General features: G+C 39.1%; 1 protein-coding gene across 1 annotated transcript in view; it reads left to right on the forward strand.

Annotated features, from left to right (window-relative positions):
* Positions 1-353: 353 nt before the first annotated feature.
* LOC122767944 (matrix remodeling-associated protein 8-like) overlaps positions 354-13399 on the forward strand; it is a 14670-nt gene continuing 1624 nt past the window's right edge. The window contains exons 1-7 of the mRNA XM_044023522.1: positions 354-593; positions 3509-3535; positions 3625-3930; positions 4478-4579; positions 4679-4812; positions 5825-6004; positions 8598-8744. Coding sequence (XP_043879457.1) covers positions 542-593; positions 3509-3535; positions 3625-3930; positions 4478-4579; positions 4679-4812; positions 5825-6004; positions 8598-8744 — 948 coding nt within the window. The 5' untranslated portion in view covers positions 354-541. The remainder of the gene's footprint in view (positions 594-3508; positions 3536-3624; positions 3931-4477; positions 4580-4678; positions 4813-5824; positions 6005-8597; positions 8745-13399) is intronic.

Here is a 13399-nt window from a genome sequence, read left to right on the forward strand (position 1 = left end):
TGTTGTTGATGTTGTTTGGAAAAAGTAGTACTGATTTATGTGTGCCAGAACAATTTGATATATGTGAGCTAAGCGGCTATTTAGGTTCCCGTGGCCACTAGGCCCCCCCCCCCCAAGCTCCAAGGTTTCCATGGTAATGATAAATCTTTTTTCTGTTTTATAACTCAAGTTTGACAAAGTCAGAATTCTAAAAAAGAATTAAGAATTAATGTCATTTTTAAAATTGTGAAATAAAACAGTGTCTGTGGATATGATCACTGCAGAGCAGAGCCCCGAGATATCCAGGACCGGCCCTGGATGTATGCGACTGCAGTCCGCACAAAGCCAGGTCTTCGGGTCTCGTGAGAGGGAGGGACGTCGATCTGCAGGCCGGAGGTGTCGGGTGTCAGTTCGCGGATTGGCTCGGCTCAGTTCGGTCCTGTTTTGGTTTTGTGTTGATGTCCTGAATAAAACCACGTCCTGCGGCTGCTGTCGTGGATGTCTTCTCATTCTTCTCCTTGTCCTTCTTTCTCTCAGGTGTTCCAGTTTTAAAGTTGACAACATGAAGACACAGATTGGGTATTATGTTCTCCTCGTTCTCCTCTTCATCCACAGTGAGTAAACGTTTTGTTTTTAGTCGCTTTTGGGGGGTTTTCTCTCTGTGACTTTTACGCCACAGGTGCGTGAAATTACCATCACTCTATAATAAGTAAGATTTGTTTTTGAGAGAAAATAATGTATGAATGTAAAAGAAAGGATGGAACAGAAAATACACAGTTACTCCTCCAATCGTCACTCATCAGCCAATTTACAAAATAAAAACTTTTAATGTGATTTAAGTAAAATATGTAGAACAGCGACCTTCAGCGTTTAAAAAGGTTACTGCAGTCAATATTGCCAGATTTTCCAAAAATACTATACATTTAACATCAAGAAGCTGCACTTGTACCCAGTGTTTGTGTTAATGCTCACAAGTACACACACTCTCCTACTATCTGTTTTATTTCTTTATAAATATGGAACCTATTTGGTTAATGTTATCATGATAGCAAAAGAAGGAGATTGACAATGAAGTTGTTGTGGCTTTAAAGAAGCAGTGGGGAATTTTCAGATGATAAGAAGAGAAAATGAGGCAACAATAACCAATAATTGTGACAATATATAAATAATGACAATAAAAATGTCATATACGTGAAATATCCTATTAGAAAGTGATCCTATTATGAGAGAGAGAGTGAGAAATAGCATTAGCTAACTTTAGCTAAGTTCCCAGTTTTGTATCCACATTAGCATGTTTGTCATCGACTACTTCATTTTAAGTGTTTATATTTTAACATATCTCCACGTGCATGTCTTTGTTTTTCTTCTTCTCTGGTTGGGACAGTTTTGAGATGGGTACCAATACTTTTTATGTCCCATGTCATGTATTATTAAAGACGCTTAGCAGCTAGCTGCTCTCTGTTAGCTCAGTGCTACTAGCTGTGTTACTAGGCAGTTGACTGCTCAGTGGAGCAATTGACCAAAACTGAAACATAGACACAGTTTGCAACCAACAAATGAAAATGTATTTTGAGAATGACAGCACCACTGTTATCAGTGAAGCTCGAATTTCAACTGAACAAGTTTCCTTAATCTCTGATGATGATGAGAATCGATACGCCAGGGCAAATTTTCAATATTTTAATTAACAAATTAAGCGTAAACAGTCCCTGCTAGTTTCACTTGCCGGACGTCGCTACTCCATGACACCTTGTGGTGGCGCTGCTCAAATGAATGAGGGAAACTTTGGTGGAAGTTACCTGGCTGAAGAAGAGTGAGTTTACAGTGGGAAAATGGCAGAAAAAGCTATGCTAAGCGATGTCCCATCCACATTTTATGGCGGTGCATGCCTCCATCCTATTCTATTATTTATTACGACTTTTTTTTTCGCGTAATACTTAAAATAATAATTCTTCAGAATCACCCTAATATTTTGACGTAAAAACCTAATGATCACGGAGCATAGCAGACACCTTTATTAAAATTTAGTTAATGTCACAGTTATAAATTATATTAAAAAACCAAAAGGGTTTTTTCCTAATTCTCACTGTCACCTGTTTTATTTATTTTTTTTACTTTTTCTAATTAATAACATGTTGTTTACTGACAAAGATTAGCAGAAATCTGATTAATTACACATCAGATTTCCCGTCTTGCACATGACTTTCATATTCTGTGAACACCAAAGGTGTGACTAAGTTAAAAAAAAAATCAAACCCACAAAATTGAATGAATGTGGTGACCAGCGGTTTTATTTGTCCAGATGTTTAGTGTGGAAGCTTAAAGATTTCAGGATTATCTTTGAAATGAGTCAGATTAGACCAAACATTGTTGTAAAGTGAATGTGCTGATGTTAACAGAAAGATATCATTCATCTCAATGTCTATTAACTCATATTAAAACCAGATTCAGCTGCTGAATTCCATGTGTCCACCTCGCTCATACACACCCATGCATGCACACACACACACACAGTCATGATGATGTGTCAGATGAGTCAGGGTCTAAAGAATCAGGTCGGTGTTAGTCAGAAGTTATACTTTCTTACTACTGTTTATAAGTTGGTGCTTTTTGTTCTTTTGTATGCACAAAAGTATCTGTTGTTGTTAATCTCATTTGCTGCAATTGATCTTGCTGAGTCAGCATTGATATTATTAGTAGTAGTTTTAGTATTTTTCATTAGTTGTGTCCTACATTTTTCAGCTATCTTCAACAATACAAACAATACATGTTTGGCCTCTTCAGGACATTTTATTATTGTTTTATTTAAATAATTGCTAATATATTATTGTTGGATTTTAGTTAAAACTTTGGCCTGTTATGTTTGTATATCTACAAATGTCTACTACATTCAAACTACTGTCAAATGATTTCACATGAGGCTGTTTCAGTCTATCACCTCCACATGACTCTCTCTGTGTTTTTCAGTATATTAGTGTTAAGATCTCTTCCACACTGAACACAGGATGTGATTTGTTTGATGTCAAGACCACTTTGCAACAGGTTGTGACGTCATCCATAAGAGCCTGAATTCCCGTTTAAAGACGATTTGTCAGGCACCATTTTGATGTTTATCAAACGGGAAAATTTTAATTCTTAATGGTTGATACCAGCTGTCAATCACATTGGTGTCCACTCACATCTGTTGTGTTTTATCATCTATTTTCCTCTAAACAGAAACATAATTTACAAACTCAACATCATGTTCTATGGAAAAACACGTGAAACAAGAGATTGAGACCATTAACTCATCAGGAAAATGTCTACTGATGTTATACGGAAGCTAATGAAAAAAATATAATTTTAACTTTTAACTAGAAGCCCTCAGGATGCAATACACTTCCGTAAATTTAAAGAGCCTTCCTCATGACTTGAATTTAACCCAACACCTTGTTCAAAGCAGCACCAAAAACCAATATGCAGGGCTTGACTGTCTTAATGTGTTCAAGTATTTATTTATGCTGTTAATTTGTTTCTGTTTCTGTTTCAGTCTCTGTGGCCTTCTTCTTCACTGCAGGTATGTCTCTCTTTGCACGTGTGCAGCTGTGAGTTGCTTCTATTCGTTTCTCCTCAGGGGTTTAATAAACTCTCCTCTCGACTCTCCAGTGTCAGCTCAGTCTGACAGGAGCAGCAGCGTGGTGGTGGCAGGTTACAACGTGAGTGCCCCGGCCGGGTCGAGGGTGGTGCTACAGTGTGTGAGCGGACGCATGGTGTGGACCAGGGACAGGGTGAGGGACAGACAGAGGGTGGTCCACTGGGACATGTACCGGGCCGATCCAGACTATGCCATGGAGAGGGTGGTAGACATGTTCTCTGCAGGAGACCAGAGGATTTACAACTCCTACAACCTGGGCAGGGTCGGCATCATCCCAACGGCCTTCAAGGACGGAAACTTCTCCCTGGTCATTAAAGGTCACTGTCACTGTCTCTGTGTTTCATGTGTGTAGCTGTGGTTCAGGTTTGGTTCTCAATATGACACGAAAAATCATGTGGAGAAAGACATTTCCTGAAAAATGCTGTGTTTACAGAAAACCTTTGAAGTGAAAACCCACAAAGACATTTGTTTATGTTTTGTTGCATTCCACATGACTGTCTCTGTGTTTCTCAGTATAGCAGTGTTGTATAGCTGTTTATGTTGTTTCTCAGTATAGCAGTGTTGTGCACACAGAAAGTTAGTAGTTCAGTCATGAGTCTGAAACAAAAAAGTTAGAAGTTAGTTATATTGCTCAACAGAGTGAAGGGATGAAGGCTTCCTAACCCCACCTGCCCCTGCTCTGCTGCTGTATACACACAAACGCTCCCTCAGTCAGGTCTGATAGTTTTGCTTGGCAGAGCCCATTTTCAGATGGATGTAGCATACAAATAATTTCTGTTCCCAAAGACCAAACTGAAGCTGAAGACAACAAAAACTTTACCTGACGTCATTGTGATGTTATGATTTTATGTGACGATTCTCTAGACGTGACGATGAATGACAGAGGGCTGTACTCCTGTAACCTCCACCATCTCTACTGTCACCTGTATGAGACCATCAGAGTACAACTCAACGTCACTAAATCACGTACGTATCTAATTGTGTACATAACTGGACCCACTGTCACTGTCCTCAAAACATGGCACCTGTAATTCAGTCTGTCCTTTTTATTTTTCACTGATGAAGGTCGTAAAGAACGGCGTTTCTGGGATGGACACAAGGCCGTATATGTGGTTCTGCTCGGCAGCACTGTGGCACTGCCGTGCATAAACCGTCGCAATGTGTGGACAGACTGGAGCAATGAGGAGGAAGATCAGCAGGTCAGTTACATGAGTAGAGACCACATGCGCACATCGTTGTTTTAAACTGTTGCCTTCTCGGAGGTGAGTCAGAAAAATAGCATCTATCCTAGAGCCATAAGTGCTCATAAAAGGTCCAGTGTGCAAAAAATGAGTGACATTTACTGGAACTACAGTGGCCTTCACATACCATAGTTATGCTGAGTGAAGGAGAGAAGTAGGTAAGGAGACAAGAACAAAGGCAGGAAGATATATTAAGTCTGTGATGGACAAGGTAGTGGGGAAGTTTTCCTACTATGGTGACTTCAAACGGATTATGGATTCAAGCCATTAAACCCCATAGAAGAAGAAGTCGTTGTTGTTGTTCTTTGTTTAAGTAATGCTGAGTTCCAAGGCTAGCCATTGTTAGCAATACCACTCAATTTTGCACACACAAACAGCATAGCAACATGTCTATGGTCAAAAATGAAAGAGTACTATGTGTACGACTGATTTACTGTGAAACTAGTACAACAAAAGTGCTATAAACAGTAAAGGTAGCAGTGTTTGTATGGTGGGAATCTTAACTAAAGTTTCAAAGTTGGAAATCAAAATGTAAAATCTACACTCTGGCTGCTTCGTCTGTTTGTGCTGCTGTAGAATATAGTGGTGCAAAATGCAAGGCCCTTGCCTAAAGTACATATAGAAGGCCCCCGAAAACCAAATGATTTTTATTTTAAAGCGATTATACATTTAGAAACACAGACTTATACTAAAACATCTTAAAAGTTACACACTGGACCATTAATTTGTGTTGAATGTATGTAATATGTTTGTTTTTAAGACTGTTTTAAGTAGTTTTTTCTAGGTACTTGATACATTTATAGATTACATTTATTTTTATTTTTTTTTGTAAATTTTATTTATATTTCTATCTATATTTTTATATTCTTGTTCTTGTGTACCAGCAAGAACAACCACAAAGTTTTGTTGTACTCGTCCAATGACAATAATGTCATTGTGTCTGTTCCTTTCTTGCTTTGGTGGTTTGAAGGTGGTTCACTGGGACCGACAGTCACCAGGAATCCACCATGATCGCGCTGATCGGCTGGTGGACCTGTATGCGTCCGGGGAGCAGCGGAGCTACGGGCCGCTGTTCCTGCAGAGGAAGATGAACATCAGTAATCAAGCCTTCGCTGAGGGAGACTTTTCACTCGCTATATCTGATCTACAGGTGTGTACATAACAGTGTGTATATAAGAAATTAACGCAGCCTTTTGGTTTTTAAAAGGTAGTAGGGCGGAAGTAGCAGTTAGCTCTCCATTATGAGGAGTTGATGCTCTTGAACTAAAGTTTCAGGTCTTCTTCAATAGATGATGTACATTTTGTAAATTATGTTCCAATTTAGAGGAAATTAGATGATAAAGCACAACAAATATGACTGAACAACAGTCATGTGATGGTTGGTATCATCTAGTACCTTTACTCCAAGGGAAAGGTATCGAAAGAACTGAGCAGTTAGGAACGGTTATTTTGGTACTATTCCTAATCGAAACGCAAAAAATATGTACCATACCAAAACGATCAGTTCCACTCAGCGGAAACGCTGCATTTGAGTCAATAGTTTTTCCCGATTTTTCAATTGGAACGTGATCAACCTGGAGGTTATGCCACTCCCAGTTGGACCTCAGATGTACATGGGACACAAATTCTGCCAATAAACCCTCCTAAATATTACACACTGCACCTTTAACAGTCTGTTGTTGATAAAGCATTGGTACACACGTAAAGCTTATACACTTTTCCACTCACACACACACACAGATCTGTGGTAACATTACGTGATGCAGTGTTCAGTGAACATGTGTTGTACATGTCAGAAAGAGTTTCCAGAGCACATGGAACTTTCATTAGTAATGTTATTCTTCTTAACTTCAACTTTTATTGCTCTTTTGAGGAAACAAAGCTGGCAGCCACAGTTCACTCAACATGGACTTTTAAAAACAAAATAAGCGGCACCATGACAAACAACACCAGACTACTGCCCCAAAAAATGCCTGTCCACCAGTTCTTCTGTGCCATGTTCAGTAATAAAAAACAGAGATGGAATCTGAAATTATTTTTTTTTTATTCTGTCTTTTTTGATAGAGCTCATAAATCAGGACATTTAGGTTAAATACAGGCTCAGGAGGCTCTGGGGCTTCATGACGACCACACTGTGGAATGAGGTCATTTTTTCTGTCAGCTACAGGCAACACACAGCCGACGGCCACACTGAAGCTGTCTGGAGGTTTAATTTAAAGGTACAAGAATAACACAAACATAATAACAGGCTCCACATAGAGATTATTTTTCTCCTCTGCAGAGACAATTGTTTGATGGTTGATTGAAGTTTTCTGCTAGATGACAAGCTGAATGTGTTTTTCATTCTACAAAGGACACAAAACAGGGACAAATTATTGGTTTTATTTATCATAAATACTCAAACATGTTAACCATTAGCTTTTAAATATAAACAAATGACTCATAATTACGTCCATCAGCTCCACACGACTCTCTCTCTCTCAGTGAAGAGGTGTTCTGTGTCACCCGGTGACATTCCCATGCCTCACACAGGAAGTGATTCATGTTATGTCAAGATAGACGGGCACAATAGTAACACGTGTGTAGTAAAAGAAAAGGGAAATGAGGAAAACATTGCAGTCAAACATGCAAATGTTGACCAGAACCCGACATGTGTCCTGTGGTGGAAGCAACTACTAGCCCCATTAACACACACAGTGATACACAAGTCACACACCTTATAAGTTATCACCAGCATTTATGACTGTAATCACATTTTTGACAACCAGTACATCTTCATTAACTCATTACGTTACATTATCCAACCACTGTGGTTTTAGTGGAGTAAAAAAATAAACATGCACAGTGGATGACTTCAATAGCCTACGTGTTGAATTCACCGTCCCATCGTAAATAGTAAACTCCAGTTCTAAAGAGAAAAACTAGGTCAATCATTGATCAGTTTCTACTTATTTATCACTTGTATGTACTTGTTATACATCTGTTAAATGTTTACATCATATTTTCAATAAGAAAATTTAAAAAGAAATTATCATGACAAGTGACGTAACGATCCCGAGCCGAGCAAAAAAAAATAACTTCTGGATTTTTGTCTAAACCTCTCCCATGGCAACCTCTCAAAAATCCAGAAAACCAGTCTCTCCCACCCTGTTTTCTTCATGTTCCTGATGGAAACAGCAACAGAAAATATCTTCATCATTACACACACACACACTCCAGTCTGTTCTGGTTGGTTCGAGAGATTTGACAATTTAAGAGGGACTTTGTGCTTATGCACATGAGATTAAACCGTTCAGGGATCGATCACAATAATCAACATTCCAGATCTACGTCAGTCCTCAGCAGCTGTGTTCTGCTGGTCCTTATTCACGAACAGTGTCATGTCCACAGAATTTTATTGCAATAATCCATCCATCCATTTTCTACTGCTTTATCCTCCAGAGGAGGGAGGTTGTGCCAATCTCAGTGACATGGAGTGATAAGTGGGGTATAGTTCACCAGTCCATCGCAGGGCCACATATAGAGTGGACTGTGGAGAACCCGGAGAAAGCCCATGTAGACACGGGAAGAACATGCAAACTTGACCACATGCACGGACTGTCCCTTACAACCTCTGCTAAAATATAAGGCAGCTCTGACTGAGTAACGTGGTACATGCCCAACACTGCATGTGATATACAGTGTAATAATAATAACAATACTAGTAATAATAATGCACATGTGTCTGTATTTCTGTGTGACAGCCCACAGATCAGGGGATGTACTCCTGCCACCTCCATCATCACTATTGTGGTTTACACGAGAGAAGAGAGTTCCAGGTCACAGTGGAGCGACCAGTGATTAAGACCACACAACCAGCCAGTGGACAGCCCACTGAGGAGAAAGGTACACACACACACACACACACACACACACACACCCACACACAAATTCTGCCATGATGTCCATTTATTTGGACAGTCTGACCAATGGGTTATCCCTAACCTTACCCATAACCGTTTGATGCCTAACCCTAAACTTAACCTAACAACAATTTAAATCTAAACTAAACCAATTCGACAGATATCAGGTTCTGTCTCATTAGGTCCAGGTTTTGGTTTCCATGAGGACTACTGGTCCTGAAAAGGTCAATGTTTCTGCTACAAAATGTCCTAAAGAGGTAACAAGTAAACACACACATATTCTGAGAGATAAAACATCTTAAGAACCAACCTGACAGCAAAGGATTTATTCATTTAAATCTAATTCAAATCTGTTCCTATACTTTTTACTCACCTAAACATTTGGTGTTCCATTACAAACTAAGCTATTGTTAAAATGTATCGCGATGTAAATACCTGTAAATAATAGCGGAAATACTCTATTGTCTTATATTTGTCTTATGATGACAAACCCAAATGTTTTACAGCTAAAATAAAGGAATTAGTCTCACTCTTCCAATAGTTGTATATAAACTGTCCAATTGAGGCAAAAGCACGACTCCAACCAAGGCTCAACCCTCAAAAAGCTCTTTTAAGTTATGAAAACATTTCCTCACAAAGTCAAAAATGTGTCCTCTCGGCCGATAACAGACATTTACATACACATGCAGAATGGATTTAAAGAAAAGAAGACATGCACACACACACACACACACACACATCTGTGGTCACCATTACTCTTCCTCTGCGGAGCAGTTTGTGTTTCTGTTTTGACCTCATTCGTCGTTGCTGTGTTCACGTTTGGCCTCTGATTCTTAAGAGAGCAAAGTAAGTAAGTAAGAGGCCGCAGAGGAAGAGATGATGAGCGGAGCAGAGTAGAAGGAGAAGAAAACCCTGTCAGTATTTCTCAGGTTCTCTGTTTGTGTCATGTCAGACGTTTTTCTTGCACTGTCAGCTCCTCTAGTGCCAGACTCCTCAAACCACACCAAACACACTCACACACTCACACACACACACACACACACACACACACACACACACACAGTCACAACTCCCGTGCTCCAGACCTCACCCTTGTTGCTTTTCACCTTCTTTTCAACAAATATTTAACACACATTTGTTTTTATTGCCTCCTTTAAGGAGCTCACATTCTTCTCTGGCCCTTTTCAGTTTCTCCTCTCTTAGTTAGTTTAGTTTTCATCTCTCTTTCATCTCTCTCGTTTTCTTTTCTCTGCCTAGTACTCGCCGAGGGCACATTAGAAAAGAAGAAAATAAAAGAGAGAGACAGAGCCAGAGAGAGGGAGAGAGAGAGAGAGGGGATGATGGTGTCAGTGTTTGGTCGGTATGTCGGCACGCCAGCTATGTGTCTGTGTTTCCAGTTGGTAACTGAAGCAAAGCCGATAATAACAGTTGTATCAATGTGGGAAAATCAGTGAGAGAGGTTTAGAAATGAGAAACGCCTGGGAATGAGTTTGTGTGTGTGTATGTGTGTGTGTGTGCTTGTGTGTATTTGTTACCTCTGTAAGACCTTTTCTGGCATAAACACTGACCCTGTTTGGACCAGTTGTCCTCATGGAGAACAAAACCTGGTCCAAATGAAGCAGAACTTGATTTTATGAGGAACTGGTTGAATTTAGAGCTAAGATTTTAATTGTGGTCAGGTCAAGGTCAGGGATAATCTTTGTTAAAGTTGTTCAAATGAATGGACGCCAGTGCAGTGTCTGTGTGTGTGTGTGTGGGACTACACCAAAGAAGAACTATCTCATTTCAGTGGAATCTTGGTGGATACAGTCTTTGGGCTGAAATCCAGCTCTGCCCACACGATTAATCCTTCACTTGCCGAGCTGTAATAAACAGTGGGATTGCAATGCACCATGGGATATGCTGTAGATTAGAAAAACAAGATGTGTAACTACTATAACAATTTTTTTGACTGTTGTCTCAGGACTTATCCACACGGAAAAACAAATTTCCCGATAAGATCTTTTCGTCTCTTGTTGCTCAAAGGCTGTTTTTCTCATGTTAACAAGATAAATGAATGTGTTATCTGGGGATAAAAAGGCTTGTTTTCATGATAATGTGATGAATTGTTGCAGGATAAAAAATACTCTTTTTCTCATAAGATACATTAATGCGTTATCTTGGGATAACAAGCCTCATTATCTCATGATAATGCATTCATTTATCTCGTTATTATGGGAAAACCAGCCTCTTTAGCCCGAGATAATGCATCAAATAAACTTGTGTATATATATATATATATATATATATATACATATATATATATATATACAGTATATATGTATATATGTGTGTATACAGTATATATATATACATATATATGTATGTATATATATATATACATATATGTATATATATATGTATATATATATATATATATACATATATGTACATATCTTTGCTGTTAAATTTCCTGTCATCCAATTATCACAAGAAAACAAGCCTGTGATATCAACATGATTATTCTGTGATCTGAAGGAAATTTTTTTTATTTATTTATGTTTTATGTTTTCTGCCTCCGTAGATTCTTGAAAAATCGACTTGAGAAGTATTTGTACTTTGTTACCTCCCACTTGTTTTTGACTTTGCTCTTTGAGGTTTTTTTCCATTCTTTTTTAAATCCCACCTCCATTTCACCTCTCTTCTGTCCTCTTTGCCCTTTCTCTTCCCTTTGAAGATCCCACATGCTCAGGTTTGTTTATTTTCACCACTTTTCACCGCTCTTGCCGTTTTCCATGTGCCTTTCTTACTTTTCTCTGTGCCTCTTTGATAGTTTACATGCAGTCAAACCGAGTGTGGTTCATCTGCGCGGCAGCTGGGCACACGCAGGGAGAGACAAATGCAGAGGTAGACGCAGAGGAATGAAGTTTTGGAGACGGAGAGAGGAAGGGTTGAGTCTGTTGATGAAATAAGGAAGAGTAGATGTAGGTCATCCCTCCCTCCTTTTCTCCCACTTTTCTGTCAGAGTTTTTTCTCCTGTTTCTTAGGCAGGACGAGGGCTGGGAATTGATGAAAAGATTTTTGATATGGAAGCATATCTTAACTTAATATTCCCGCCTATATACACTACATGTAACCCACTATTCTCCCATCCACTGTGATCACAAAATAACTAATATCATAACTACTGCAAAAAAATAACAATCAATACACCTTGCTATAATAGAAATATAACTATTAATTCGTTAAATCATGGCTCCTACACTTCTATAATTCTAATCCTAAAACCAAGTCTTAACCCTCATAAATCCCTTTAAAGTCTTTTCCTCGCATTCAAATGAAACAAGGTACCCACAACATTTAGTTATACATGCAACTCTTAACCCTAACCTTAATCTAACATAACCACAATTCAAATCTTAGCCTTTAACTTAACCAGTTCTTCAGAAAGAGGTTCTGTCTCATTAAAGTTTGATGCCCAGTCCTGGACAGGAGATGAGGAGGGGTCAGTTAGTCCAAACACAAACACTGAAGTTCCCGTTAGGACACGAGTCAGGAAAAAACATCTTGAAACAAATTTATAATGAGAAGGAGAAGAATGAGAGGAGATAAAAAAACAAAACATGTTTACAATGTTTAGTGCACACAAACAGCTGTAAATGCAATGGGAGTTAACTTCATTTTGAAAAACGGGCCTCTGGAGAAAAACGCCTCACTGTCCCCGTCCTTTTCCCTCAGCTCCACTCCCCCGCTCCACTCCTCCTCCTCCCCTCCTCTGCCCTTCCTTCACTCCTCTTCCTCTCGTCTCTCTGTTTTGCTGCCAGGAAAAGTAAATCACGGCATGACTTTCTGTCTGGATCTCATTTTGGCTCGACTATGTCGAGTCTGAGGTTCACAGCTGATTCTTTCCTTGCACTTTTTTTAATTCTTTTTTTTAAATGATGCAAAATGAAACCAGGCTTCCCCTCCTCTCCCCTCCTCTTCCCTTTCAAACCCATTTGCACACATTACCTAAAACCCGGCCAGCTAATTATTATAAAATGTGTTCAGTGATTTGTAACTGCAGGGGAATTTCATCGGATAGAGGGGAAAAAAACAGGGTGGTAAAGTCACCATAGCATCACACACACACATATACACACACACACCCACACACACACACTCATTTGCAGCCTCATGCATTCCCTCTTTGGACTTAGGGTGAAATTTCTGCCAACAAGCAATTGTAGATGTCGTCCACATCGAACCACTCAATGAAACAAAGTCAAATTAAATTATTGCGGAACTTTGCAGGATTTTTACCATAATTTTGCAGCTTCAGAGTCATTGTGATGGTTTAATGCTGCAAGTAGATTGTGGGATGTCAAAAACAAACCCTAACCCTATACCCAAACCCTAACCCCTAACCCTAACCCAGCATTTACTAGTGAGTGAAATGACTCTACAGTGCACATTACAATGTTTTTTTTATCAACTTCAGCTTGAACCATCATCAGTGGGAATGTTAGACATTGCTTAACATGCTTGTGATCCATTTCTGACTCAACTCCACAATACGCAATTATGCAGACTTAGGGCAGCTCTCAATATATACACATATTTCACAATGGGATTGTCTAAATGACTGATTTAAAGAGACAACGTTATCACTGAGAGCTATTTCA

Source organism: Solea senegalensis, linkage group LG4 (genome assembly GCF_019176455.1).
Source record: "Solea senegalensis isolate Sse05_10M linkage group LG4, IFAPA_SoseM_1, whole genome shotgun sequence".
NCBI lineage: Eukaryota > Metazoa > Chordata > Actinopteri > Pleuronectiformes > Soleidae > Solea > Solea senegalensis.